Source organism: Pavona decussata, unplaced genomic scaffold (assembly GCF_977016875.1).
Source record: "Pavona decussata unplaced genomic scaffold, jaPavDecu1.1 SCAFFOLD_145, whole genome shotgun sequence".
NCBI lineage: Eukaryota > Metazoa > Cnidaria > Anthozoa > Scleractinia > Agariciidae > Pavona > Pavona decussata.
In genome coordinates, this window is record NW_028145558.1 from 897994 (window position 1) to 924809 (window position 26816).

Here is a 26816-nt window from a genome sequence, read left to right on the forward strand (position 1 = left end):
TAAAACCAAAACCAAAGTAATTACTCTAACCAATCGTAACAGATCTAAACAGTACAATGAACCAATCAGAATTCGAAGCAAATACGTATAACTGGCGTCAAGCAAACGCGAAATTCATTTAATGAACGAGGTTACGTCAAATAAATAAGTGACGTGAAGTGAAGCTTGCCGCCGAGCACGATTGGTTTTGGTTTGGATTCCCATTGGTTGAGAAAGTGGCGCGAGTTTTGTTAACCAATCACAGAGCGAAGTAACGCAAAACCAAAGCAAACGCGAAATTACTTTCGTCACTCAATTGAAAACCGCTCTATGATGCAATTCGGCAATGACTTTACTAATTTACTTAATACCTGTGAAATGAAAGGTGACTTCTAAAAGGAGATCCCGTTGATAGCCATCAACTGGACTTTGCTTCATGTTTAGAGGGGCAGTGTCACTTATTTGTAGCGTTACTTTGAATGGCAAAAAAAATACTAATTGAAATGAGGGAATTGTAAAATAATGATTGAGTCGTGTTAGCAATAACCCTTCTAGTTCACAGAAACTAGTATTGATTATGTCTGGTTGCGGATGGCTAGGATGGAATTGGATAACGATTTGAAAAAATTGGCCAATTTTTTCAAGTTCTTCCCTTGCATTTCAGAGAAATCACGAAAAACTGCCGATTACAGCTTGTTCTTTCTTGGACAAATCATTAAATTACTTTCCTCCCGGCACTCTAAGAGTAATTTTTTGTTAGAGAAAAAGTTCTTTGTCAAATGCTTGAGTAGTTTTTACAAAAATAAAATAAAATTGCCGTGACAGTGCCCCTTTAATTTTATGTGCGTGATGCTCTGTTTATGACTTAACCACCAACCACTCCCTTCCCCTCCCCTAACCCAACTTGAACGAGTTTTTTTTTTTTTTTTTTTTTTTTTTGCACGAGATCCCTAAGACACATTGTGATCCTTCTCTACCCTTACCCTATTTAAATGGCTTTTTTTTGGACACGCTTTTCCCCTTTTCTCCTTTCCTCGCATTAAAAAAAAATGTGCTTCACAGAGTTACGTCGACAATCAATGGCATTTCTCATAATCACTATAGATTCAGCCTCAAACATGTATGCCTTTAAGTATTTGCTTTATAATGGTAATTGAACTGAGTGGAGTGCAATTTGGTCTGAAATCATAAGCGTGATTTCAAAATCGAACGAGCGCGCAGCGCGAGTTTGATTTGAAATCACAAGTATGATTTCAGACCAAAATTGCACGACACAAAGTTCAATTACCACTTTATTACACCTATTTTGAAATCACAGAGTATCATTGTCAATATTAATATTCTATTTTTGTTACTTCATTTCCATTTTGATGGGCTAAAGATAGGATGCAATTTAGAGCAAAAAATGGTGCAATTTGGGAATAAATTGCACTGTTGAGAGCCAATCAGATTGTAAGGATCACCAGTGATTTCAAAATGGGTGTAGTAAAATGAAAAATACTGGACTCCAGTACAAGCTTTAAAAACTGCAAAAATACAGAAATGTTTATTTGGTTCAACACTTCCAAAAGCGAGTCAGTATACTTTTTACTTCAGTCAGTTAAAAAAAGAAGACATTTTTCCACGTTAGTTTGATGTAGAAACATTGTACTACACAGTAGCAATAAGAAATTATTTACAATACAGTAAATACATTATATACAATCAAAGATTAAAAACAGACACCATCTTCTTAACGACGACAAAAGAACGGAGTGCAAAAAATCCTAACCAAGCTTCTGGATTTCTTTCTTGCCGGAAACTGCTGAGAAGACAACATGATATAAGTTGATGGTACTTACTGCAGTAAAGATTCATGAATTGAAATTCCCTCCATGTGGTTTCAAACAATAATTGAACGAGTATTGGATACCGTATTTATTTGATTAACAGCCCACCCTGAAAGCTTAAAAAGGTTAATAAGCGCCCACCCTCGAATTAGCGCCCACCCCACCCCACCGCCTCCTAACAAAAAGCTTTTCTGTACTTGCCCAGCGTGAAGTAAGAGGGGTGTCAGTTGTGTTTTAACATTGGTTTTAGATGCGGTAGTCAATGAACGTTTACATCGTTATGTTAGATTTTGCACTTTGTTTTGTCTTGTTGAAGCGAAATAAACTTGTTATCCCTTGTTTTGCTATCCCTTCGCTTGCTGAAAATGTTGGGAAAATAATAAACGCCCACCCTCATGGGCCTATTCTTATATAAGCGCCCAGGGTGGTTAATCGAATAAATACGGTGTAACAAGTTCCACTTTATAAAGGGTGTGGTAAAAGCACATGCATTACAATCTTTTTTAAATCTTGATGGCCAATTTTGCGATGTGTGTGAATTGATCTGAGACATGGAAGATGAACAAAGGAGATGATAAAGCAGTGAATGTGTTCCATAATAGATGCCTACGTAAGATCTTCCGAATCCGATGGCAAGACCATGTCAGTACCAAAGAGCTACTGGAAAGAGCAAGCATGAAGCCACTGAGTGTGGAAGTGATGTCTCGAAGATGGAAAATGATTGGCCATATTCTTAGGAAAGATCGCAATGATGATTGCAATGTTGCCATGAGCTGGGCACCAGAAGGTAAAAGGAGAAGGGGAAGACCAAAAACCACCTGGAGACGGACAGTAGAGAAAGAAAGGCAAGAAGCAGGTTGGAGATCGTGGGAGGAGGTGCGGACCGCAGCAACCAATAGAGAGGAGTGGAGAAGCTCTGTGAAGGCCCTATGTGCCACGAGGCACGAAAAGGATATATGATATGATGTGAATTGATTTTAAGTTCATGTTTTCAAACGATTACTCATTACAACCGACGGTATTAAAGTTACGTAACAGTCGTACTCCGAGTTTCTTATGCTACGCTTCGGTACTGACTTACATGTAGTACATCTTATGATGTTAAAGGGAGGGGCTCAACATTTCAGCGCATGTGCATAAATCTAAACGCTTTTTTCTCCTTCTTATCAACTTCATGGCCTTAAAAATCCCACTCACATGTACTTCAGTAATCACATTCTATAATTAGTCCAAGCAAAATGACTGATGACCAAAATTCACGGAAAATGCTAGTGGATTGCACTCATATTGTCGATATTGAATTAAGGGTTGACCAGCTGTAGGATTTATTCCACGGTTGATGAGTTTACAGTTATTTCCATGCGAAATAACGCCATCATATGAAAAAAAAAATACCACCCGAGTTACTTATTCCCTTCTGAATGGTTCATAAACAACGAATTAAATTAAACAGGCTTGGGTCAGAGCGAGCAAAGGCGAAAGAGTATTTTGATTCATGGACATGCGCAAAACCGTGAACCCCTCCCTTTAATTCAGTAAGCCTTCCCTAAAATGCTCCATCTTTTAATGAACCACAGAAGCATAGGTTTACGAATATAGAGATCTTCTTGTGAATTAATGTCGAGAAGGCTTGATCGAGTTAATATTAAAGAAAGCATGCGCTACACTTGGCCTAGAATTTACATTGTTTCAGTCTTACAAACAACTTGCTACAGAGATTGCGCAGTGCGAGCTGTTGTCTCATATTTATGATCTTAGTTTAACCATGCACATAGCTAAAATATTTCTGGATGAATGGGTGTACTCTCAATACTCACTTCAACTTCGACGCGAGCAAGAGTTTTGTTTTGTTCGATGAGTTCACTGTAAAAAAGAAAACGCAAAACATTATCTCTCAGTCACAAGAGGTTTTTGATTGTTTCAAAGCGGTTACAAAATCTCTCTTTGAAAAGCTGTTAGTAATCTATAGAGCTTTATCAACGATCTTGATTTTATAGTAAAACTTACAATGTGATGCACCAAACCAATCAGAAAACAGACATCCAATCCTGCGTGACTGGCCGGCGGTTGATATTTTGCTCATGCGCATTAATGACATGTGCATGGTGTTTATTAATTTGCGAAAACAGACCACTTTCCGTTTCAATTTTCATCTGCAGTTAACACATTTCTACCTCATATACCGATTTACTACTTAACCTTACTGCACTTAGTCTAGCGTCCAAAAACTGGTCGATGCAAATAAAGAAGCCTCGACTGTGCTCTGTTCTATTGTAAAGCACTCAGGAAGCGGCTAATGCATGAAAGAAGTGTAGGGGGAAAGAAGAGACGTAGTCGAGTACGAGTAAGGGTTCCGTTGAAAATCATAGGGACCTTATATTTAATTAGTAGTATTGTTAGTAAGTTGACATGTTTGAAAATCTCTGTTTCTACTTGGCTGTGTTTTAGTCGCTAACTTCTTCGGAAACGCCACTGTCAATCACCGTGTTATTTGTACTGTTACACTGAGGATGGTCTATATCCATTGAAGCTAAGAGCTCGTTTTCGGTTTTTCTAGGTTATATAAGACGTCTGGGTAAAAAAAAAAAAGTAGTTGATAAAAAAAAAAAAAATCCGAGAGAGAAGTCCAGGCATTTCACAAACAACGGGCTGATGGCGTGACACCGTTGCTCTGTGCATCTCTACTCTGATCAAGTACCCTGTTTCAACCAATTAGCGCTCGCGTTATATCGAAACTTTATTATAAATCATTAATGCAATAGTTTACACATAAGACTAGATTCTCTAAATTGCTAAACTTACTTTCGTTTCTTGGCAAGTTCCTCGTTGGCCTGAGAAAGAAAACACAATAGTTAGACTAGTGACCTTGACAGGCCAGGAGTGATCATAAATTGAGCATGCGCGTTTCATAATGACGAGTCCAAGGTAATCGTAAAGGAAGATATTAAGGACAGAGTTAATCCGACCGTGTACCTGCCTCAAAGCCCAAGGGCTTTTGTGTTTATTTCAATTGTTTCGGTTTTGTTTTGGTAAGGAATAACTTCAGGAAACGGAAAAGAGCTTTCGCCTGTGCAACAAAGCAGAAGTGATCTAAGGCCTGTCAGCTGCCAAAATTTCACGTATCATGGTTGCATATATGCATCATCCTACCCATTCTCTCACACCTCGCCTCCCTCAACATTTAGAGTCAAAGAAGTGGTTTAAACAGCAAAGAGATTTGTTCAACAGCATTTAAAGTCAAAGAATAGCTTCAAACAGCAACGAGATTTGTTCAATAGCATTTAGAGTCAAAGAATAGACTCAAACAGCAACGACATTTGTTCAATAGCATTTAGAGTCAAAGAATAGCTTCAAACAGCGACGAGATTTGTTCAATAGCATTTAGAGTCAAAAAATAGCTTTAAACAGCAACGAGATTTGTTCAATAGCATTTAGAGTCAAAGAATAGCTTCAAACAGCGACGAGATTTGTTCAATAGCATTAATTTAGAGTCAAAGAAAAGCTTCAAACAGCAACGAGATTTGTTCAATAGCATTTAAAGTCAAAGAATAGCTTCAAACAGCAACGAGATTTGCTCAGTAACATTCAGAGTCAAAAATAGCTTCAAAAAGCAATAATTCTTTTCTTTCTCACCTGTTTTCGCCATACGGCAAATTCCTCGGCTTTCCTTTGGCCCTCTCTACATTGTAAAAAAGATAGTCGGTATAAATGTATGAATAATATGCAGCCATTATAGTGTTCGGTTCGAATCCTCAACATTTATTTTTAGTTGGCGCAAGAATGTTCAACATGATTGCAAAGTTGTGATTCTATGGAAAGCTTGTTGTCATGGTTACCTTTTAAGTTCCTCAATTTCGTCATCAAACGACTGCGGAAACAAACAAACAAAACAAGAAATTATTCACAAGGAGAAAACTTTTCAAGACTTGTTGATATGGGGTGCTTGCCATTTACATGGAAAATCCGGAAATTCCAGTTGGAAAATCAAATGGTACGCATCATTCCATTTGGAGTATACTTCTGAAATTATGGGCTTCTGGTTAAAGTGTATTGTTGTCGTATTCGGAGATTGACTAACAGTTTCTTAAAAGCTTTGTCCACGAATGTAGCTTCATCGAATAATGTCGCAATTGGGCCTGGAACGTATATATGTATGAATTGACCTCAGACAACAAAATGCCGCGTTGCCTCTAACCGCTGTCGAGGTAACAAAAAAGCAAAATATGTAATAGTTTGAATACCTTTCCTATGCCGTCAATCTTTTCTGACATGTCTCTCATTTCGCTATAAAGACAAACACAATATTTAAGTTCATCTTGCACTTAACACGAAGAGATAGAAAGAAAGAGGAATTAAACTTTTCTCTTATTTACCTTTTCAATTGCTCTCTGAGTTCCTACATGCAGGATGAAGATAAAAATAACATTGTTTAGAATGATCCTCAATTCATGTAACAAAGTTTTCATGTGAGCTTAATTTTCACAGTAGCAGACAAAAAATTTAAAGTTGAACAACAAGGAATTTGTGAGATGGTTCTACTTGAACACTCCAAATGTTAAATATAGAGGGAGAGGATATGATCAACGCAATAGGTTGGTTTTGTTTATTTATAGTTCCTGGTTTTAGGAAAAAATGGCATGGAAGGAAGGTACACACTGCGATTTAAACTGATTGGAATGAGCATAAACATATCTTGTTTTTTTTTTCTTTCTTGGTTTTTTTTTTCTTTGCAAGATATTAATTGGATAATAACAAATCAGAGTTGCAAGTGATTGGCGCTAGGAGAGGTGGGGGAGAGGGGTGGGGTGGGGTGAGGCAAAGTCACCGTTGCTTGTTTTGGATTTAGTTCCTGCGAATTGCCAGACAGTCGTTATTTGGCTTGTCACACAACGCTCCTCCCCAAAAGCAACATAGCGTGACAAACCACATAACGGCTGTCGCTTACTATTCTTTGTTGACAAGTTATGAAATACGACAGTAACGTAAAACCGAGACACACCCAGTGAAAACGAGCGGGAATATGACGTTGTTTAGGAATTTATGGGTTTATTTTGTAGATTTTTTACTTGTTTTTGGGATGTTTTGTTTGTATATTTGTTTGTATGTTTGTTTATTTCTGTTCTTCTTTCTATCAACTTCAATCCAGCAATCGCAAAATCGTCGAGATAGGTATAACGTATGCTTTTTCTTAAGCCTTGGCTCTAGTTTATACAACAGCTAGTGTAACCATAGTACCTCCACTCTCCTCTTCTCCTCATCCAAAGCCGCAATCGCCTAAGACAAACACGAAAAGTCCTTTAACGAAATAAGGTAAACGTTTCTTCACCGAATCACCTTAACCAAGCATTTATTTTCTATTATTCAACATTTAAGCTAAATTTCATTGTAATGTTTGTACCCATGTCTAGTTATCACCCCACTTAGCTTAGTAATCCAAACAGTCCGCAGGAAATTTTCCGCATATAAACCTAGTAAAGAATATATTTTGCCATGAACGTTCTCGTTTCATTTCTGTTATTTCAACATTTGCTCGGTGGCAGAAAGCCGCTAGTTTGCCTCTATCAGCCAAGTGATTGGCTCAAGAATAATTGAACACACTTTTCTTTCAACATGAAAACGTTTTTCAAAACTTTTGGAACGTTTTTGACATCGTTTTTGCTCACAGTGCAAACCATTAAAAATCATTGTAACGTTAGAGGTGATTTACGTTACACCAACCTGTTCTTGTTCTTTCTGGAAATCGCTCTTTAAATCCTCTAGTTCCCTACACGAAAATAAAACTATTAATCAAGACTATTGTCCAGTAAACAATAAAGTTCAAAACGCAGATCTCAAACAAGCAGTAAAACCATTGACGGTATCGGTACCGTTAACCGCCATATTCGTTTAGCCCACAGTGCCCTGAGAATGATTACAAGAAAAAAATAACAGTGCATTTCTTGTCCAGTAACAAATAGCATCCGGAGTGGTTTTGTATTTCGTTTTACGGGGTCTTTTAGAACTTTTGTCTTATTTGTATGCGGCCTCATTGTTGTCTCCTGTTAAATAAGCTACGCCTAAAATTCTGATTTCAAAGTTATTTTTTTGAGGAGCCTGTAGCTCGTATAAGCCCCAATGGTTTTTCTATGGGCATCCTCGCCATATGTTTCTCTCTCTTTTGTTATTTATTTATCTTTTATACTTTAATATATATTTATCTTGTAACGATGTGCAACAAAATAATGGCAAAAAATAAAATAAACTGAAACTGAAACCTGATAAGTCACCGTTATTCGCGTATTTTGGGATGTTTTGCGCTAAACTCTCCAACAAGAGCCGCGCAGGTTTTTTGGTCCAGGTATTTTAAATATATCTACTCGTGTGTACAAAAATTAACACTCACTTTGCTTTCACATCTTCATAGTCTGCTTCGGACTCTTCTCCTTTCGACAGCTAAATGGAACAAAATAAAATAAGGTGAAACCATCCACTTAACCAATCAATCAATCAATCAATCAATCAATCAATCAATCAATAAATCATTCAAATCATTCGGTCATTCATTCATTCATTCATTCATTCATTCATTCATTCATTCATTCATTCATTCCATCGATCATTCACCAACTACTTAATCAGTCAATCCATCAATCAATCCTTTATCAATCAATTTATCAATTCATGGATATTCAATAATTATTCCACGAGCGCGAGTTGGATGTGAGATGATAGATGACGCTCCAAGTTGGCTATAATCATCTCATATCCAACAAGCGAGAGTGGAACAACTATTTTATATTATTATTTATCAAGAAATATTGCAAATCTTGCTGATTTCGCTTTGCAAGAACAACCAGAAGACTATTTAATGCCCGCTTTTCTCGGCCATGAGATAATGGCTCATATATCATGGCCACTTAGCCAATCAAATCCCTGGAATTGCATTATACAATGATCCGGTTTTTAATAAAATGATATATAACAATGGGTGGATACCTTGATTTAAAACCTTTTCCCTCTTATAAGTTTAAGTTTAAGTTTAACAATACTTTGTCATGCAAATACAAGTAAATTAAAATACAAAAAAGTGCATGACTGGTTGCCACTTGTAAATTTGAACTTTAGGTAACTTACTTAATTTTGAATGTTTTCAGGTAGTAAAAGGCGACTTGTATTAAAAGGTAACTCTGGGGATGTGGCTCATGTTATTTGTTGGTTCAAAGTGCTTATTGTTCCCAAAGTTTGTATAAACCCACCTGTTGTTTATATTCCTTAATGTCGCTTTTCATTTGTTTTATTTGACTACAGAGAAAAGAAAGAAAAGTAATTGGCAAAGCGTTTTAGACATGGTAGTTGGAAAATCGTTAGTTAGGCAATCTTAAGAAACAAAAGTAAAATGGAGATAATGCAGTCAACTGATCAACATACTAAGGAATTACTAATGCCCTGTTTACACTGATACAATTCGTTTTATAAGAGCTTTCCGGCTTTTTCGTTGGAAACGGAACAAAGGTTATGTGTCCACAAAACGTCTTTAAGATGAGTTTCCTGTTCCTTCAGGAAATGCTTTTTACGTAAGCGAAAAGTATTTTATTGTTTTGAGGATCGTCTAGTGTGTTGATATGAACCCAGCCCCCCTCCCCACCAGCTAACCCCAGCCCACTCCTCCGCAAACAGAAACAAACAAGTACAACAACAATACAAGCAATGACCTTTCAAACGATAGCAGCAAATTAGTTACAAATTTCCAATATCACTAGTGCAATCGTTTTTAAAAGTTTCCACTCGATGATTTCTCGGTCCGATACGTTTTCAAGAATTCGATTTTTTTCACTGAATCGAAGGAACGGAGCGACCATGCGTTCGATTAAGTCGGAGACTCCGTTTTAATCTTGTTCCATGCGCATGGCAAGATGACCATTCCATCTTATTAACTAGTCAGTCAAACTTCACTGTGGGTCGAACTTTGGGTTTGAACTTTTAAAAGTAAATTCGAGATCTAAAATTAACCAGAATCTATTACTCAGCTCAATATGCTTACCTTTCCAGCTGAGTTTTGGTTTCTAACTCAGTCTGTTAAACGAACAAAATAATAATTTAAAACAAAGAAAGAAGAAAACAAAATTATGGGAAGAACTGACGGTGCATTATCAGATAGCAGTATTGCAGTGAAGGATTTTTGTCAAGGAGGAAATATATACCTCAAAAATTAAGCCACATATATTTGGAATAAAAGCCTTTTTATGCTCCCATTGCAGAACGCAGTCAGACACAATTGACCCAAAAATGATTTTCCCCTCAAACTTGACAAGGAAGTTTGGATTCGTGTCTTTAAATCCAAGGAGAACTATTACTTTGGGGCAAAAGAGAGCGAAAACTTTAAAATAAGTTTAAAATAATTCAACAAACCTGGAAAGTCTGATTCAAGTCATCTGCAGAGGCCTTAAGCTTGTCTCTCTGTATTTGAAAATAAGACACATGAGTCAGAATATCGGCTTCAGAACGATTTTGAAACGAGTGTTGTAAAACAAAACCCAATGGCACGGTGGCCTGGCTGGCCAACGCACCCATATATCATCACTTTCTGTACCCGGTTGAGCAATGAAGGCAAAATACAATATAATTATAACAATGTAATTTTTATCGTAAATGAGACCATCTTTAAAGGAGAAGTATCATGGGGTTTTGGTATTTTTAGTTAAAAATGATAAAATAAGACCTTCAAACTGCTGCCAAATAATTCCAGAATGACGAGAGGAACTGAGAAATCAACTCAATTCTTAAGAGGAACAACTCGTGATCTGTTCTAGCGCATTTTGGAAACAAAAATACGAAAGCTTGGAAAACATTAGCCTAACATTTTTCAAGTTTCAATCCATTCCGACCTACTGTCTCTGGCCAGGGGTACTAATCGACAGTTTAATTGCACTGAGGTGATAATTTATAACAAAACTAGACAATTGTTATTGTTTTTTTTTTGTTTGTTTTTGTTGTCAGACAAACATTATTGTGTTTTGAAATGACATCAAATTTTCGCGATACTTCATTACTTGCTGAAAGTTTGGTGAAAGTACTATAAAAGAGAATTCTAAGAACTTTGTTTTAATTGTTCCATCAAACTTTTAACAGCCCTACAGATAAAATATTTTCGTTTTAATATTTTTCGTATTTTTAGTATGCGTGCGTGGTCAGTATTTTTTCCTCAACGTTGTTCAGGTTTTCTAAATTGTCACAATCGTTACCCTTCGAATGAATCTTTGTCCGAATAGATAACATCTGTCTGTAAAAAAAATGCCCTATCATTCATTCATTCATTCATTCATTCATTCATTCATTCATTCATTCATTCATTCAGCTCTTTACAAGTGAGCGTTAATACGACCATTCTAACGTCTTCTTTCTTGCTGAAAGTTTGAACAAACAACTGGACGAATATTCTTAAACAATTCTTCTCATTGTTTGGTCAAACTTTCAACATCCCTGCACATAAAAGGTTTTGTTTTAACATAAAATGCAATTGTGTGTGGTCACTATTTTTTCCTCAAAGTTGTTAAGTTTTTCTTAATTATTATACCATCCGAATGAAATCTTTCTCCGAACAGGTAACATGTGTTTGTAGATAAATTCCCATCACTTTTTTGGGGGGGAACATTAAAATTACCATTACTTTTCTTGGAAATATTTAGATACTCCTCTTTGCAAAACTCAGAAACAAATAGGCCTGTTAACTCAAGATATTTCCTGGTCTACCCTAGGTAGGCTAGGATATATCATGAGTTAAGAGGCTTTGGTAAAACTGGCTAAGCTGGCCCGTGATTTTTTGAATTGGACGTTATTCACGATAGGTAGATTATGAGAAAGAAACTAAAAAACTAAACAGCACATTTAAGCATAAATGAGATCATCCTTACCTCTCGCTTCTTATCCTCCAATTCTTTTCTCAAACGTTCAAGGGTACTGCAGATAAACAGAAGTGTTTCCTTTAAGGGAGAGGTTCATGGTTCTGCGCATGTCCATAAATCAAAGTACTTTTTCGCCTTCGCTCGCTCTGACCCAAGCCTGTTTAATTTAATTCGTTGTTCATGAAGCATTCGGAAGGGAATAGGTTACTCGGGTAGTAATTTTTTCATATGATTGCGTTATTTCGCATGCAAATAACTGTAAAGACATCAACCATGGAATAAATCTTACAGGTCAACGCTAAATTCAATATCGACAATATGAGTACAATCCACTAGCATTTTCTGTGAATTCTGGTCATCAGTCATTTTGCTTGAACTAATTATAGAATGTGATTACTGAAGTACGTGTGAGTGGGATTTTTAAGGTCATAAAGTTGATAAGAAATAGAAAAAAGCATTTAGATTCATGCACATGCGATGAAATGTGAACCCCTCCCTTCAATGAAGTGCCTTTTAATTTTAACTGTACTATTGAAATAAACATTTCGCAACGCTTGCAAATTTTGTTATAGCTTTTCTGCAATCATTCGAAAGTGCACGCTGAGCTGACGTTTGTCACAAAGTAATAAAAGTAACGAAATAATTTATAGTTCTGCTTAAAAATACCATGTATAAATAAAGTTGATAAGACGGAGTTGAGTTTAGTTAAAATTTATTTTCCGTGTTGCTGAGGTTAATAAAATCCACACAACATAATATTTTCATTTTGCGATTCTAAACTTCTAGAGCTAATAGAACTAATGTAACATACATACCTCTTTAGCTCATTTTCCTTCTGCAATAAAGTAAGAGTTATTAGTTGTGTACTGAGTTCTGTCAAATCTCAAACCTTCATGGTATAACTTTGAACACTGATGATGGAGGTGTTGACGATGATGATGATGATAATGATGATGATGATGATGATGATGATGATGATGATGATGATGATGATGATGATGATGATGGATGATGATGATGGATGATGATCACGATTAATAGGCTGAGATAGCCGTCCGTAATGGTGACGGTTGTGATAAGAAAAAATAGTTTTGTATCGTGTTAAATTACAAGAGAGTTTGGTTTTTGGAGAGGCAGAAAAGGGCCTTCAGATCTGTTGTTAAAATTTAAGGAAATTACCTCTTTCTGATCAACAGTGTTTTCTTCACCTTTAAGCTCTAGAGTTGTACTAGAAAGAAACACAAAGTAATACAATTATAACACGTTACAATTTTTAAAGGAAAATAACACACCATAACTGGTCCCGTCCTGTTATCTCTCTCTAAGTTACAGTCATATTATTAATATTTTTTTTTTGTTTTATTATTACAGCAAACTCTCACCTGTTTAAATCAGTGTTTTTATCTTGTAGCCCTCTTAAGTCATCCTGTTGAGAGATGACGGATCGACGCGGCTTTACAAAAAAGGAGTCCATAGCGATAATGCGTGGAGTTCACACATGCAATGTGCAAATGTACTGAAATTTTCTAATGATAAGAGAAGCAGAGACGTAGAATTACGTTTTAAAGTGCAATATATTTCGGCTGGCCAAACCAGCCTTCTTCAGGTACCTGGGTTGGCCAGTCGAAATACAGTACTCTTTAAAACGTACGTTGTTTCGGTCTCTTCTTCTCTTATCGTTTGTATTTGTTAAGCCGATCAGATCAACAGTTGATCCAACGTAATTACCAGCAGGATTATCGTCCACGGTTGTTGCTTAGACATTACTGAAATTTACTGAATACCATCTCACATGTTCTTCCTCTTCCCCCTGTTTCCACCCTTGTCCAACCAGCCGTTCTCTCTCCACTTCACCTTTTCGCCCATTTTACATCTCCTAATTTCTAATTTCCCACGTTTTAACCTGTTTCCACCTTTTTTCCATTTATTATCATCTGTTTCTAAAGTCCTTGTCTTTTGCAGCTGTAGGTTGTTCCTGCCCGAGGCCAAGAGAAACACTACAAGTGCAAAGGACAGAGCTTAGGCTGCACGCTTTAGCGAGGTTTAAAACAAGGATATTTAAAGGGGAAGTATCACGCGAATTTGATGTCATTTCAAAATCCATTAATGTTTGTCTGTCAACAGAAACAACAACAAAAAAAATAATTGTCTAATTTTGTCATAAATTATGGCCCCAGTGCAATAAAACTTTTAATTAGTGCCTCAAGCCAGAGACAGAATAGGATTGAAACTTGAAGGCTAACGAACTTAGCAAGTGCCCTTGGTATCCAAAAAGAAAATTGGGGGTAGCCATGCATTTTTTAGAGATAATTAACAAACAATTATTCAAAAAAAACAGTAAAATACAAAGCAATGTATGGCGTATTATTTCAAAATTGAAGCTTTAATATTTAGGCACCTTCATAGGAAACTCGGGTTTCTCGAGAGGCGCAGAACGTACAAGCAGTAATAAAAGTAGGCATCATCCATAACGGCGGGTGCTTCCTATTCTGTTACTAGAGTAGGCAAGCACTGGTTGTAAAATAATTATTTTGTTTCCTTGCTTTTTACTTTACATCTCCTAGTTTCACACCACCCCCACCCCCTCCCCTCCAACCCCAAGTTACCCAGCTCACATAGGTCTTTCTCCTAGTCCTCGTTTGAGTTATTTATTTATTTATTTATTTATTTATTTATTTATTTGTTTATTTATTTTAAAGGGGCAATTTCATCAATATCTAGTGTATCTTTGAGTAGCGAAATCGATCGAAATGTTAAAACAACTTTACGAGTATACTTGAGCTAGTATTTACTATCTTTTGCTACGGATGGCTTGAATGTAAATGGCTACAGTTCTTTCCGTGTATTTTGGACGCGTTGCTCAAACCTTATTTATAGTTTGTTCTTCATTGGAGAAATAAGTTAATATTTTTCTCCCTTCCTCTGTGAACAATTTCATGTCAGAGAAAAGGTTCTATGTTAAACATTTGAGTAGCTTAGATCAAAATACAGCAAAATCTCCGTGACAGCGTCCCTTTAAATAGGAAAAACAAAGACTCTTATTCCAATAAATCACAAACCTGAGCCTTCTCCTTTGCGGTCTGCATTCGTTTCCTAGCTTCAGCCAACTGCTTGTATTGCATACTGTAACAAAACGTAAAAGCAACAAGTATTTTTAATGCTAGTTGCAGCTGCTTTCTATTCTGTCCGTCAAGTAAGCAAACACTGATAGCAGAGAATTTTCTTTGTTTTTATTCCAAACGGTCGGGAATCTGACGGCAGAGAAACAGCCTCTTTTGAAAAACGTACAGCAAGTTTAAGTTTGTAAAACATGTTTCGACATTTCTATGTCATCTTCAGTTACAATAGTTCGTTGTCCTTATATTTTAATTTTACAATACCGTTAAATGTGATTACGCTAGTTGTAGCGCGCGCGCTATACTGGTACGTTAACAATTTAGATCCCAAGCCCTTTTTTGTTTATTTATTTACTTGTTTATTTATTTATTTATTTATTCCTGATAACGAAGATTTTAGAAAAACAATGGAAAATGATGACATGGTGTTGTCGAAACGTCATTCGAGTTTTTTATCACTGATTTTTATCCCCAATTTACTTATTTATTTAACACAGCTGCCTGATCACTTCTGGTCTTCAAGAATTTTTGGAAACTGAATTGTTCAATTTTGGAAAGCTCGAACAAAACATTGGAAAATAATTCTGTTTTCTTATTCTGCTTTTAAGTGAATTATCCATTCGGCCTGATTTCCTCTCCTAAAGTAAAACAAACTAGCGCAGAATTTTGTATTTTTAAGCGGCCTGATTAGTATACGCGTAGGTTCAATTGCGTGGGCCAATTTGCGCAATGATTAAAATTTTTATTTCTGTTGGTTGGTATAGCGGCGCGGGGTGGTATAGCGCAGCGCTAAAGGTGCATGTTGGGAAGGCTTTGTGAAAGCAAAGAGGTACATTTGCCGTTTGCACTTGATAGTACATAGTCCGTCGGACGGATATATAAAAATCGTATTGTACTTTTATGTAAAATATATTAAAACTACAATCGCTTACTCAGTTTCCCTTGTCACCATTTTAAGATGTTCCTCCTTGGACCGCAATTTTTCTTGTAGTTTCTAAAACAAAAAAGAAAAACAGTTACCGGCTAATGTCATACAATTAATGGTGGAAATCAGCGAAAAAGTCGCACGACATTTCTGATTTTTAAGCTTGACTATGGCGCCTTGATAATATCGAAACGGCGGTCGACTTTTTCGCTGTTTTGTCATTTATTTTATCGCAAAACGAAAAAACCAACAGAAAAATCAACCAATCAATCAATAAATAAACACTACACTATACTTACTAATTAGACTAATATCTCACTTTTAATTTCATACAGTTGCACCTCTCTTTTTAGTTCTGATTTCAACTATACTTCACAAACATAAAAAGCTGGAGACTCGAAGACCCCTTAGTTTCTTCAGTCCCCAGACTCTGAGGTGCTTAAAATATGGGTTCTCTCTTTATTTATTTATTTATTTATTTATTTATTTATTTATTTGTTTATTTATTTGTTGATTTATTATTTGCCATAGTTCATGTAACTGAGCCCAAGAGCTGTCTCCAAAATTTCGCAAAGAATAATGAGCCTAGCTACCTCTGTTATAGTAGATATTAAGAATTTCTTACTGAAGTACCAGTAAAATGTTTTTGAGCAGAACGTTATTAAATCTCCTTACAAACATTTCTGAATCTCTTTGGATATTTCAGTCTCACATTTCTTTCTTCAAATACTTTAAATGTAATTTCCTTCAGCATCACATTCATTGGCTCTTACAAGTTAGATTACTTTCCAACATATCACAATGTACTTACTTCGTTTTCTTCTTGAATATAACTGAACTTCTTCGTCATATCAAATACATTGTTTCGATTTTTTCGACCTAAAGTGAAAGCAGATTTTATTAATTTCTTATTGAGTGCCACAATGGACGGGCTTCAATATTTCTTTTCGATACTAAATAAACGATATTGGTGTAAGGCAATATCGATACGATGTGTTCGATATCAACGATGCTGGGGTTCCTATAACATACCGATACTGGTGTGTTTTTCTCGAAACTCCTGAAAAATGTTTTAAGCTCGAAGAACCATTTTTCGCGTGCAATTAATTTACCTTAGAAGAACTAAGTTTTTTAATAGTTTTGAAAGCTAAAGCTTTGAAAGCCGTTCCAAGGTTGTAGAACACAGTGGGCTTTCCCCCGCAAAAAAGCTACTATCAGATATTGAATAACACAAATGAAAAATAGTGCTCGCGCTATCGGGCCCGGAAGTTCTCCCTAGAATTTTGTAGAAATTGACTTTGGCGAGAAATATCATCATCATCATCATCATCATCATCATCATCATCATCATCATCATCATTTATTTGCCTTACTAAATAAAAAGATATCATCCAATTTACAATAATGGCGAGGAGACCTCAAGAAATTAAACCAACAGGCTTATAAGAGAGGCCGACTCGGCTGTCATTAATAAATAGAAAATATGGTGCTGCGTAAGTGCTGCTTGGTCAATTCATGATTTTATAGATAAAAACTGCCACATTTTTTCTTTAAAGGTGAAAAATAGATGAAGAAGTAATTGATATTGGGAGAGAGTTCCAGATTTTGGGACCTTGGTAAAAGACTGTAATTATAAATTGCTTAAGATTTGTGCGACAAAAATGCGATCGATTGGTTTGCTTAAGTAAACTAGTGAAACAAGAAATTTCGTGATTAGTCCACGCTGTGTTCGACGGAATTTTTTGATTGTTTCTATTTTGTTTGTTTTTGTTTGATTATTTGTTTGTTTGTTTCTTCGTTCTTTTTTTTTTGTTTGTTTGGTTTTTTTTTTTGTTTGCAGTGAAGTCGATTGAAAAGTTCATAGAGAGGAAGCAATTCAGAGCATGCTTGCTACATGTATGTCAGTCGAGAATTTATAAAGAAACCACGTTTGGAAATCTTGAGAGCGGCTGGTAGCATCTTATTATTTTCATTTTTTCTTTTGGTTCAGTTCTCCTGTATCAAGATTTTACTTTCCAGTGTTTTCAAAGCGTTGGTCTGCTTCAAGTCTTTGAGTAAACCTTCCCTAATGAAGTAGAAATAATTCATACCATGCGCGCACACGAGGTTTTTGGAATGGCATAATAAAACATGGAGTAAGTAAAAATTTACTCAGTAAAGTGTCATCTTAACAATTGTCAACTGGGTAATGAACATTGCATGTGACGAAGGGCAGCGAAGCATTTACCTACTACTGCGGTGGTCGAACGAAACTGCCTGTAGAATAATTTTTGAGCCACTTTGAGAACGTGAGGAAAAATAATGGAAAACGTTCGTTTGATAACTGCTGTTGGTGACCCTGATAGCGTGGTTAACTAGAGTTATGACCAGGTGCTATTTTGTTTTCATTTGTTTATTTCTTTGTTTTTTGGCTTTATTCTGTGTTTATTCACTGTGTTTGTTTTATCAGCATTTTCTGAAAACTCCGAGTAAATCTCCGTTATGACGCCAATCAAATTCGATGCGCGCGACTCTTCTAAAGTTCTAAGGATTCTTTGAATGACGTAATAAAAGGATTTTTTAACCTCTAGCGTAACCATAGCAGACGTAAAAAATAAATAAATAAACAATTAAAAACAACTAAAAACTGTTTGCACCTTTCGATAATTGTGTACCACTCCGTAAACTACATCTTTTAACGTTCTTACACCGGTCTTTATCTTAAAGGATGGGGAACTGTCATATTATTTATTGACAGGAAGCCAAAAAAAAAAAAACAACAACAACAACAACAAAAAGAGTTCCATTGGTTTAGTTCTTTTGGTCTTATCAGGAAACAAGTCATGAACGCATTGCATGGGTTGCTACTATAATTTTAAAAATTTAATGCCACAGGAACAGTCGTTTCGGAAATCTCATCTCCGGAAAATCCGGAAAATAGGCGGTGAACATGGCAGAGATCGGAATAATACATTGGGAACGGGTGACTAAAAAAAACCTGCAAAATGAATCATAGCGAAAGCTGAAAAATCTTAACGATATTACCACTAAAGGTGCGTGCTTTCTTACCTGACGGACGGCCAGATGCCATTTTTGTTTTCGCTTCTTGCTTGTCGCTTTTTAAATATCACGTTTTCAACCACTGAGTAGCTTTTCCAAACGTTTTTCAAAAACTCCGACTTAATTTACCTTTTTGACGTAGCGTAATTATAAAAGCGCGCGTCAAGTTGCTAGGGCGAAGCAGCGTTATTTTTGGCCAGCAGTGATTTGATTGAAGAAACCAACCGAAACAGAACCCAAGGAGCTGTATACTCATGTCACTAATGATGTGCTCCAGAAAATTTCACTATTTGAATTAAAGACAATCTGCTTAATTTCTCTCAGAAAAAGTCAGATTATACCCAGCGTACAGCGGTCTTGTAGTTTTTCCCGTCTTTTCTCCCTGTTTAATTATTTCGTAAACAAAGTCTGTCAAAATGGTCTGGCAAGTGAGCAGTTGGCCGTTTTTATACTAGAGGAGACATTATCCGTCTGGACGAACTTGGGCAAACATTTGTTGTTCGTCTGGTTATGCGTCGCTAGTAAAAAAGACTTGGGGTTAAAAATACGGAGAAAAAAACTTCAATCCCTGGTTGGCATAAAAGAAAACGCTGCTCATAAAGGACGCAATGTCTTATAAGACTGCACATCATCGCACACTTTCTCGCTTCTTAACTTATTGGAGAGTCCGCTATCTGTACCGCCTGAAGCATTATGTACCTTGTCAGGCTCTCACGTTCTCTCCCCCTGTCCCGAAGAATTGGGTCCTTTATAAACAGCGTTTTGTGCCAACGAGTGATTTAAGTTTTTCTTATTTCACCATTACATATTTCTCTCTCCGTTCTAAGAAACTTATTTCCGGTTCCAATCCCGGTCCCGGATTCCGAAATCCAGATTTTAGTGCTGCCGTCTCCAGGACGAGGTTACCCATCTCTGCCATCGTCCTTCAGAGTACATGTACTTCTTCCAAGCTCACCACGTCTTCAACTTGTAACTCCTTTTAATTTTGGAGATTACAGAAAGCTAAAGCAAGTCCTTTGGAAGGCCGCGAAACACTGGCCGACTCTGGAACAGTAAAAGCGCCGCCATGGTACCTTCAAACTGACCGATCGGTGATTCGTGGAACATGGCCCCATTTTGAAGGAATGATGTGAGTTAACATTCTGAGTTTTTATATTAACCTTAATCCGTACTCAGCAAGCAGAGGTCTATGTCTTCGATCTTCCTACTCAGGAAAAGATCAAAGGGAGTTTCTCCCCTCGCTGGTTTGATTGCACGTCACGTCATTAGAGCCATGTTGGTGGTTAGGAACAATAAGATTTTTCTCCTCTGGGAGTTAACTTCCATTTTTATGCAAACTATGTGAGCAAAATTTCTTTTGTTTTGGCACTAAGATGGTGGCAATGCAATCAACCTATTAGGTACAGTGGATCAGAAGCTCCCAGCAAACCTTTCTCTAGGCTTTTACACCTGTCAACGTTTTCCGAATCAAATGCGTGAGAGTGTGAGCGGCATTTCCGAAAACGTCCGAGCCACTTCCGAAGATTTCCGACAATTTTCCGAAGACTTCCGAACATTGCCAATAATGTCTGAAGATATTCCAACAACCTTTAAACACTTACGATTCAAACGAACTGTGGGCATTTGATAGCTTTTGCAATTGTTATAAAGAGCAAAGAATTAATACATAACAAATCTAAAATGAAATGCAATTTTTTAGAAGAACTCGTCTGGATTGTGAGTCAGATGTGAGAAGTTGTCCTCGATGCTTGAGATAGGTGTCTTTAGTCCACAGGCATGAGACTCGCGCATAATGCATGTGAGTAATTGGCAGGTATAGGCTTTGGGAGTTCCTCTGTTACAGTACTGGTGGATTACATTGCATTGTTAGGTTTTTCAGTAGAGTTATGTTTATAATTTATAATATGGCAAGCCATTTTCCCCAAAATTTTGCTTCAAAAGTAGTGGTCGAAACATACAGTGTAGATACCTGGGTTGGGGTGGGGGACTCTTATATGAAAGGGACGGGGATGTTCCCCCCCCCCCCCCTCCCGGCAAAGATAATTTCAATGGTGTAACTGAGGATGCCATTGCAAGTACTGAAGGTGGAAGGTGGAATTTGGACCAGGTGATAGCATACTTGACTTAGAACTGAGGAACTGAACAAATTGCTCCAGAGATAGTAAATTATTAGCAGAATCAATATGTCTAAATGTCTTGGAAGTTGCAAAAAGTGAACTTGTCGTTCAAAAAATATTCATATCCTATAACCACCTGAGGAATTTTACTTTTAGATTTGAACCTCCAACCCTCAAAAATTCCAGTTTAGCTTCATTACTGTACCTTGAAAATTTATGCTTTGGGGTACTCCTCGAAAAGGAATTTCCAGTGACCCTTAATCTTGGGTGCATATATATGGATATTTCCTGGTATCACACAATAATTTATGTTAGACAGGTTTCCAATCGAGTGTTGTAAATTAACCAAAGTTGTTACTCCAGCCAAGTTCAGTGTGGAGCAGTCCAGGTTTTTTGACTGATAATGTTTACAGCAGAGATTGTACCATTACAGTTTTGTTTCATTTCTTCAAAAAGTCATTAATATTTCATAAGCCCATTGACCTATAAAATGATCAAAAATACATCACATGTAGTGACTTTATATCGATAAACCTCCTCCTTATTAGTATGCGGTGTTTTATCAGCTGATAAAACACTCCTCGTTAGTATGTAGTGTTATCAGCTGATAAAATACTCCTCATTAGTATGCGGTGTTTTTCTCGTTTTCTAATTTCTAACGTTCACAAAAGCATAATTGTTAATTGATCTCTATTGACACTATTGAGGCCTATCAAAAAACTTGCAGCACATATTTTATTGGGTTTAAAACCACTCGGCTGTGCTTCATGGTTTTACCCAATAAAAAACTCCTGCTCGTTTTTTAAACATTACTTAAAGAAGAAGTTCTGTGTCTTTCTAAGGAGCAAGAAGCCCCTTGATTAGGGGAGTGCAGTGCTAAACAATATTAACTAAGCAGCACCTCCATGCTTAAATCCTGTTGTCAGTGTCATAAGATAGGGAAATGCCATTACGAAAAACATTTGCATCTGGCATAAGAAATTGGTCCATAATTGGAGCTGCCGTGAGATTGGAGTTTTCAACCCGCAGGGATGAGACTCATACCAAGGTCATGAGAGGTGGCAGTTATAATGTTACATGCCATAAATTTATACCTAGGTGGCTTGTTAAAGGGGCATAATGTCACAGGGATTTTTCTAAATGTCTGTTAAAACTGCTAAAATATTTAACTAGGAACCTCTTTTAACTGAACATTGCAGCCTCCCAGCCAAATATATCTTCTATATGTTTATACAGGAAATTTTTTTTGTTTGTTTGTTTGTTTAATATTCTCTAGTGTAATCATGGTTACTTTTGTCTCTTTTATCTCAATTATCACTTGGCGAAATAAAATGAAATAAATAAATAAATAAATAAATAAATATTAATAAATAAACAAATGACACTTCCCTTAAAGCACCGGAGGAAAAATATGAAATGATTTCTCTAAGCAAGAAATTAAAATATAATTATTTTTTGGTCATTTTTCCAATATACATGGGAGGAAGTTGATTAACCCAATGTTTTCATCCTAGCTATCTTAACAGCCAAAGTTGAACGAAACCAGTTTCTGTGAACTTAAGTAAGGTTATTGTTCACAAAACTGAACCATTATTTTGACATTTGCATCCATACAAATGTGTTTTTAATTGTCTATTCAAAGAGACACTAAAATTAGGTGACACTGGCCATTCAAAGTTCAGGTCCCAGTACATACATGTACATACGTGTACAGTAAGAAATTTTATTTGTGTGCCTGCATAACAGGGCTCATGTCCTTTTAAATCTTTATGTTTATTAAAGCAGGCAAAAATGCTAAATGATAAATGCATTAAATTAATACCATCAAGGAATTTTTTTTCCTGAAAAATAAAAGTAAAATAAAAATCCTGGACTTTGCAAATTTATAGTGTCATGTACAGCCTTTTTAACTTGTAACCTAATTTGTCAATCATGTATAAATAAAAGAGAGAATTTTGACCTATTTTGAATGGCTTTTATCTATTGCAATTATGCACAGCCTGGGTGATAGAACCTGTAAATCTCATATGTGGCATATTAATTTATGTAATGTTTAAAACCCAAGCAGCAGTGTTTTAGGGGGAGCAGGGTTGGTGCAGTGGTAGAGCACTCGCCTTCCACCAATGTAGCCCACTGGCTCGATTCCCAGACTCGGTGTCATAAGTGGGCTAAGTTTGTTGGTTCTCTACTCTGCTCCGAGAGGTTGTTCTCCGGGTACTCTGGTTTTCCTCTCTCCCCAAAAACTAACATTTGATTTGATTTGATTTGTGCTGTGTTGAGCTGGGTTGATTTGAATTGCTTTGATTTAAAAGGGGATACCCTCGTTAGGGATAACCTCTGGCATCTCCTGTTCATGGTATTGATGTTCACATTGATCAGATTGTATAAAGTATTGTTATTGTTATTGTTTATCGAGATTTAAAACCAACAGGCACAGCTGAGTGGTTTTAGACCTGGTAAAATATGTGCTGCGAGCTGCTTCCTGCAAAAGCATGTGTCAAGAGAGTTCATAACAATGATGCTTTTGTGAACTTTGGAAATTAGCATACGAGAAAAACATTAAATGCCACATACTAATAAGGAGGAGGTTTTATTGGGTTTTAAAACCACTGCAGATCCCTTGTAAAAATTTCAGCGAGATCTCGCCGAGATCTCGGTTATCTCGTCGAGATTGGCGAGATCTCGCCGAGTTGACCGAGATCTCGGCGAGATTTCAGTAATTCTCGGCGAGAATTTTAGCGTGAAAAAATTTCTGCGAGATCTCGCCGAGATCGCGTTAATCTCGCCGAGGTAGGCGAGATCTCGCCGAGGTAACTGAGATCTCGGCGAGATTTCAGTAATTCTCGGCGTGATTTTTAGAGGGCAAAACTTTCAGCGAGATCTCGCCGAGATTGCGTTAATCTCGCCGAGGGAGGCGAGATCTCGGCGAGATTTTTAGAGAGCGAAAAACTTCAGCGAGATCTCGCCGAGATTGCGGTTGCGTCTTCCATCTCGGCGAGATTCTCGGCGAGATTTTTAGGGGCACCGAGACAGGCGAGATCTCGCCGAGACAAATGCGATCTCGGCGAGAAAACCAAAATCTTGCCGAGACAACCACGATCGCGACAAGACACCGCGATCTTCGCCAGATTCGAAACGAAGACATGTGAACTCTTCAGTGGTAAGGATTAAGTTATGAGGTTGAATGAGTTAAAACTTCACCTTAACCCTCGGTGAAAATAATGTTTGCTTTCATTTTTTCATGCTATAACTGGAAATCGATGAGCTTATATTATTAAATTGATTTAAATTGTTAGCCGAGATCGCGCTTCGGCAGATTAATATTAAGTGCGCGTCTTAAGATAAAAGTGAGAAGAACGCTGCTCATACCGGACGCTCGTTAACATACTTATTTACTATCATAAAATGAATTCATTGACCTGATAATCTTATCGTTTTATTGTCTAAATCTTTAACTCACCTTTTTAGGCGATTTTTGTCCCTCAAAAGGCGTTTCAGTTATGTCGTAATGCCTGCTGCGAACGATTTTTCGGTACAGGTAGCACAATTTTTGAAAACGCGTTTCTTTCCCTTTTCATTACACTGTCTTCAGTTGTCGACATTTTTTGATTGTGCTCTTTTCCCTCACAATCTGTCTCTCAAAAACAACTTGCCGTCTCCGCGGCTTGCCACTTGACAAATGGCGCGAAAGTCCCCAAAAACAACGTGAATTGGGCGATGTGATTGGTTAATTCAATCACGTCACCCGGCGATGCTCGCGTAAGCCAAAAAAAAGGTTTGACTTGAGGTTTGCGAGGCCACAAAAATTAATCCTGCTCTTAACCGCAGAAAATATGTAAAGTTAAGCTTCATGACAAGTTAACCATTCGTTTATGGCTGGAAATCATGATAAAAGAACCTGTGGCCAACCGGAGAATAGCGGCACAAGGGATATGATGAGCACTGGTCAACAAAAATGATGCTGATTAAGTTAACAAACTACGGTTTCCGAACTAACTGAACTAAACTGGACTGCACACTATGAACTCCGTCACCGCACATTTTTTACGGAATACGGAATGTCCTGGATAATTAAGGTGCTGGAGAAGGAGGACTTAAAATTTGCTAAAGGGATGTTCAAGCTCGTTAAGCTATAGGCGTGTTAAGAATCAACTCAGTGGAAGTGACCATCAAGTTTGCGCGAGAATTGAGATTTTAATGGCTTTCTTCCACAGCCTTGTATGTCTTGATTGAGAAAGAGGTTAGTTTCTTATATTATTTATCCGTATTTCATCTTACTTAATAGCTTAAAGAAACACTGCGAGTAAAAGAGTTTGTTTAGAAATCGATAGAAGCTTTTACAAAGCGTAATTAGCTACACGAACGATTTTGTCTTTATAACTCGAAACCTCGAAGGTAAAATTTTTGAAATAAATTGTTGGTGATTCACAACTTCTATATTCGTTTTCAATTTGAAGCAGTTAGTTGGCATAATTCATTTACATCATAAGCTTACCGCTTAGTTTTGCTCTTTTGTCCAGATTTCCCAGCCGTAATGATTCAAATGATACGGTAGAAAGTAAGTGGTTGTTTAGGCCCAGTTCAGACGCCGAACTTTCATGAGCCGAACTTAATTCAAATTAAGGTCGGTCCAAATCACGAAAATCCCGCCTTTTGATTCAGACGCCGAACTTAATTAGACGAACTTAATTTACTTGAAGCAAAACCAATCGAAATGTAAGCGTTTTTTTTTTTTTTTTTTTTTAGTTTTAATTTTTTTATTTGAAATACGTTATAATAATTTATGCATTAGGTTCGCCTCATGAAAATTTCGACGTCTGAATCAAAGCCGTTCTAAAGCCGAAATTCCCGGCTGAGCCAGGCGGGAAGAACGGCTGAGCCGTTCCAAATTGAAACAGCCGTTCTCAACTGATTCAGACTTCGAACTTTTCATGTACTTAATTCGAGGTATTAGGCTGACGGCTCATGAAAAGTTCGGCGTCTGAACCGGGCCTACTTACAGAAGTTATATATTCACTTTTTCGTGGAAAATGCTTAGGAGCATCTTGAGAACGTAGTTCGGTTATGAGTATCCTTCCAATGTTATTCCGCTGATTAAGAATTTCAAACCAAAAAGCTTTACTTTCACGTCTGACGATCAAATTTTCAGTACACCGCTGCAGATGCTTGCTCGCCGAGATCCCGCCAGGAATTCCTCGCCGCATATTTTTAGCCGTCTAAATTCTCATCTCACTGAGATCTCGCCACTAATCTCTCCGCGTTTTTGGCCACCGAGATTTGGCGAGATCGGCGCGTTTTTGGTCGCCGAGATTTTCATCTCACCGAGATCTCGCCACTAATCTCGGCGCGTTTTTGGCCGCCGACTCTCGGCGCGTTTTTGGCCGCCGAGATTTTCATCTCACCGAGATCTCACCACTTAAATCTCGGCGCGTTTTTGGCCGCCGACATTTGGCGAGATCTCGGCGCGTTTTTGGCCGCGGAGATTTTCATCTCACCGAGATCTCGCCACTAATCTCGGCGCGTTTTTGGCCGCCGAGGTTTGGCGAGATCTCGGCGCGTTTTTGGCCGCCGAGATTTTCATCTCACCGAGATCTCGCCACTAATCTCGGCGCGTTTTTGGCCGCCGAGATTTGGCGAGATCTCGGCGAGATGAAAATCTCGGCGGCCAAAAACGCGCCGAGATCTCGCCCGCGATCTCGCCGAGATCTCGGCGAGATCTCGGAAAAATTTTCACAAGGGATAAATTTATCAACTATTTGTCAGGTCAATGGGCTTATGAATTATTAATGAGTTTTTTAAGAATGTTTAGAAGACAGTGTGAAAAGGTTAAAACAGAGCAGGAAAACAATACTTTATGTTTGAAACAAAGAAATAGTTGTGAGGTTTTTACACCAGCCCATAATCAGTGCTGTCAATAAGTTTTGAAGTAG

General features: G+C 37.3%; 3 protein-coding genes across 9 annotated transcripts in view; all 3 read right to left on the bottom strand.

Moving 5' to 3' along the window:
• LOC146466339 (fibronectin type III domain-containing protein-like) overlaps positions 1 to 26816 on the bottom strand; it is an 81897-nt gene that overhangs the window by 32228 nt on the left and 22853 nt on the right. The window lies entirely within an intron of this gene.
• The window catches only part of LOC146466340 (uncharacterized), a 119739-nt gene continuing 94391 nt past the window's right edge, over positions 1469 to 26816 (bottom strand). Inside the window, exon 19 of the mRNA XM_085127536.1 lies at positions 1469 to 1569. The gene's annotated coding sequence lies outside the window, so the exon portion shown is untranslated. The remainder of the gene's footprint in view (positions 1570 to 26816) is intronic.
• LOC146466341 (uncharacterized) lies at positions 1475 to 18883 on the bottom strand. 4 transcript variants are annotated; one of them, XM_085127458.1, is made up of 21 exons: positions 18779 to 18883; positions 16542 to 16609; positions 15738 to 15799; positions 14749 to 14812; positions 13072 to 13115; positions 12869 to 12917; positions 12505 to 12524; positions 11699 to 11744; positions 10197 to 10244; positions 9829 to 9860; positions 9044 to 9089; positions 8191 to 8240; positions 7527 to 7572; positions 7044 to 7082; positions 6182 to 6204; positions 6050 to 6092; positions 5645 to 5676; positions 5442 to 5487; positions 4611 to 4639; positions 3626 to 3671; positions 1475 to 1780 (listed from the first exon to the last, which is right to left on the bottom strand). In XM_085127458.1, exons 1-21 carry the CDS (start codon positions 18798 to 18800, stop codon positions 1712 to 1714), a joined length of 924 nt encoding a protein of 307 aa, XP_084983584.1. In that variant the 5' UTR covers positions 18801 to 18883; the 3' UTR covers positions 1475 to 1711. The 4 variants fall into 4 exon arrangements, with proteins under 4 accessions (XP_084983584.1, XP_084983583.1, XP_084983586.1 ...); XM_085127457.1 differs by having other exon boundaries at positions 1475 to 1783; XM_085127460.1 differs by lacking the exons at positions 5442 to 5487; positions 5645 to 5676.

What these genes read in the sequence shown, in the direction of transcription:
- LOC146466341 (XM_085127457.1), bottom strand. Translation starts at nt 18,800, where the DNA reads ATGGCATCTGGCCGTCCGTCAG. An exon ending in TGGAGGATAAGAAGCGAGAG is followed by an intron (nt 10,245 to 11,698) that starts GTAAGGATGATC and finishes TTTCAAATACAG; the next exon opens with AGAGACAAGCTTAAGGCCTC. An exon ending in AGATTGACGGCATAGGAAAG is followed by an intron (nt 5,677 to 6,049) that starts GTATTCAAACTA and finishes TTGTTTCCGCAG; the next exon opens with TCGTTTGATGACGAAATTGA.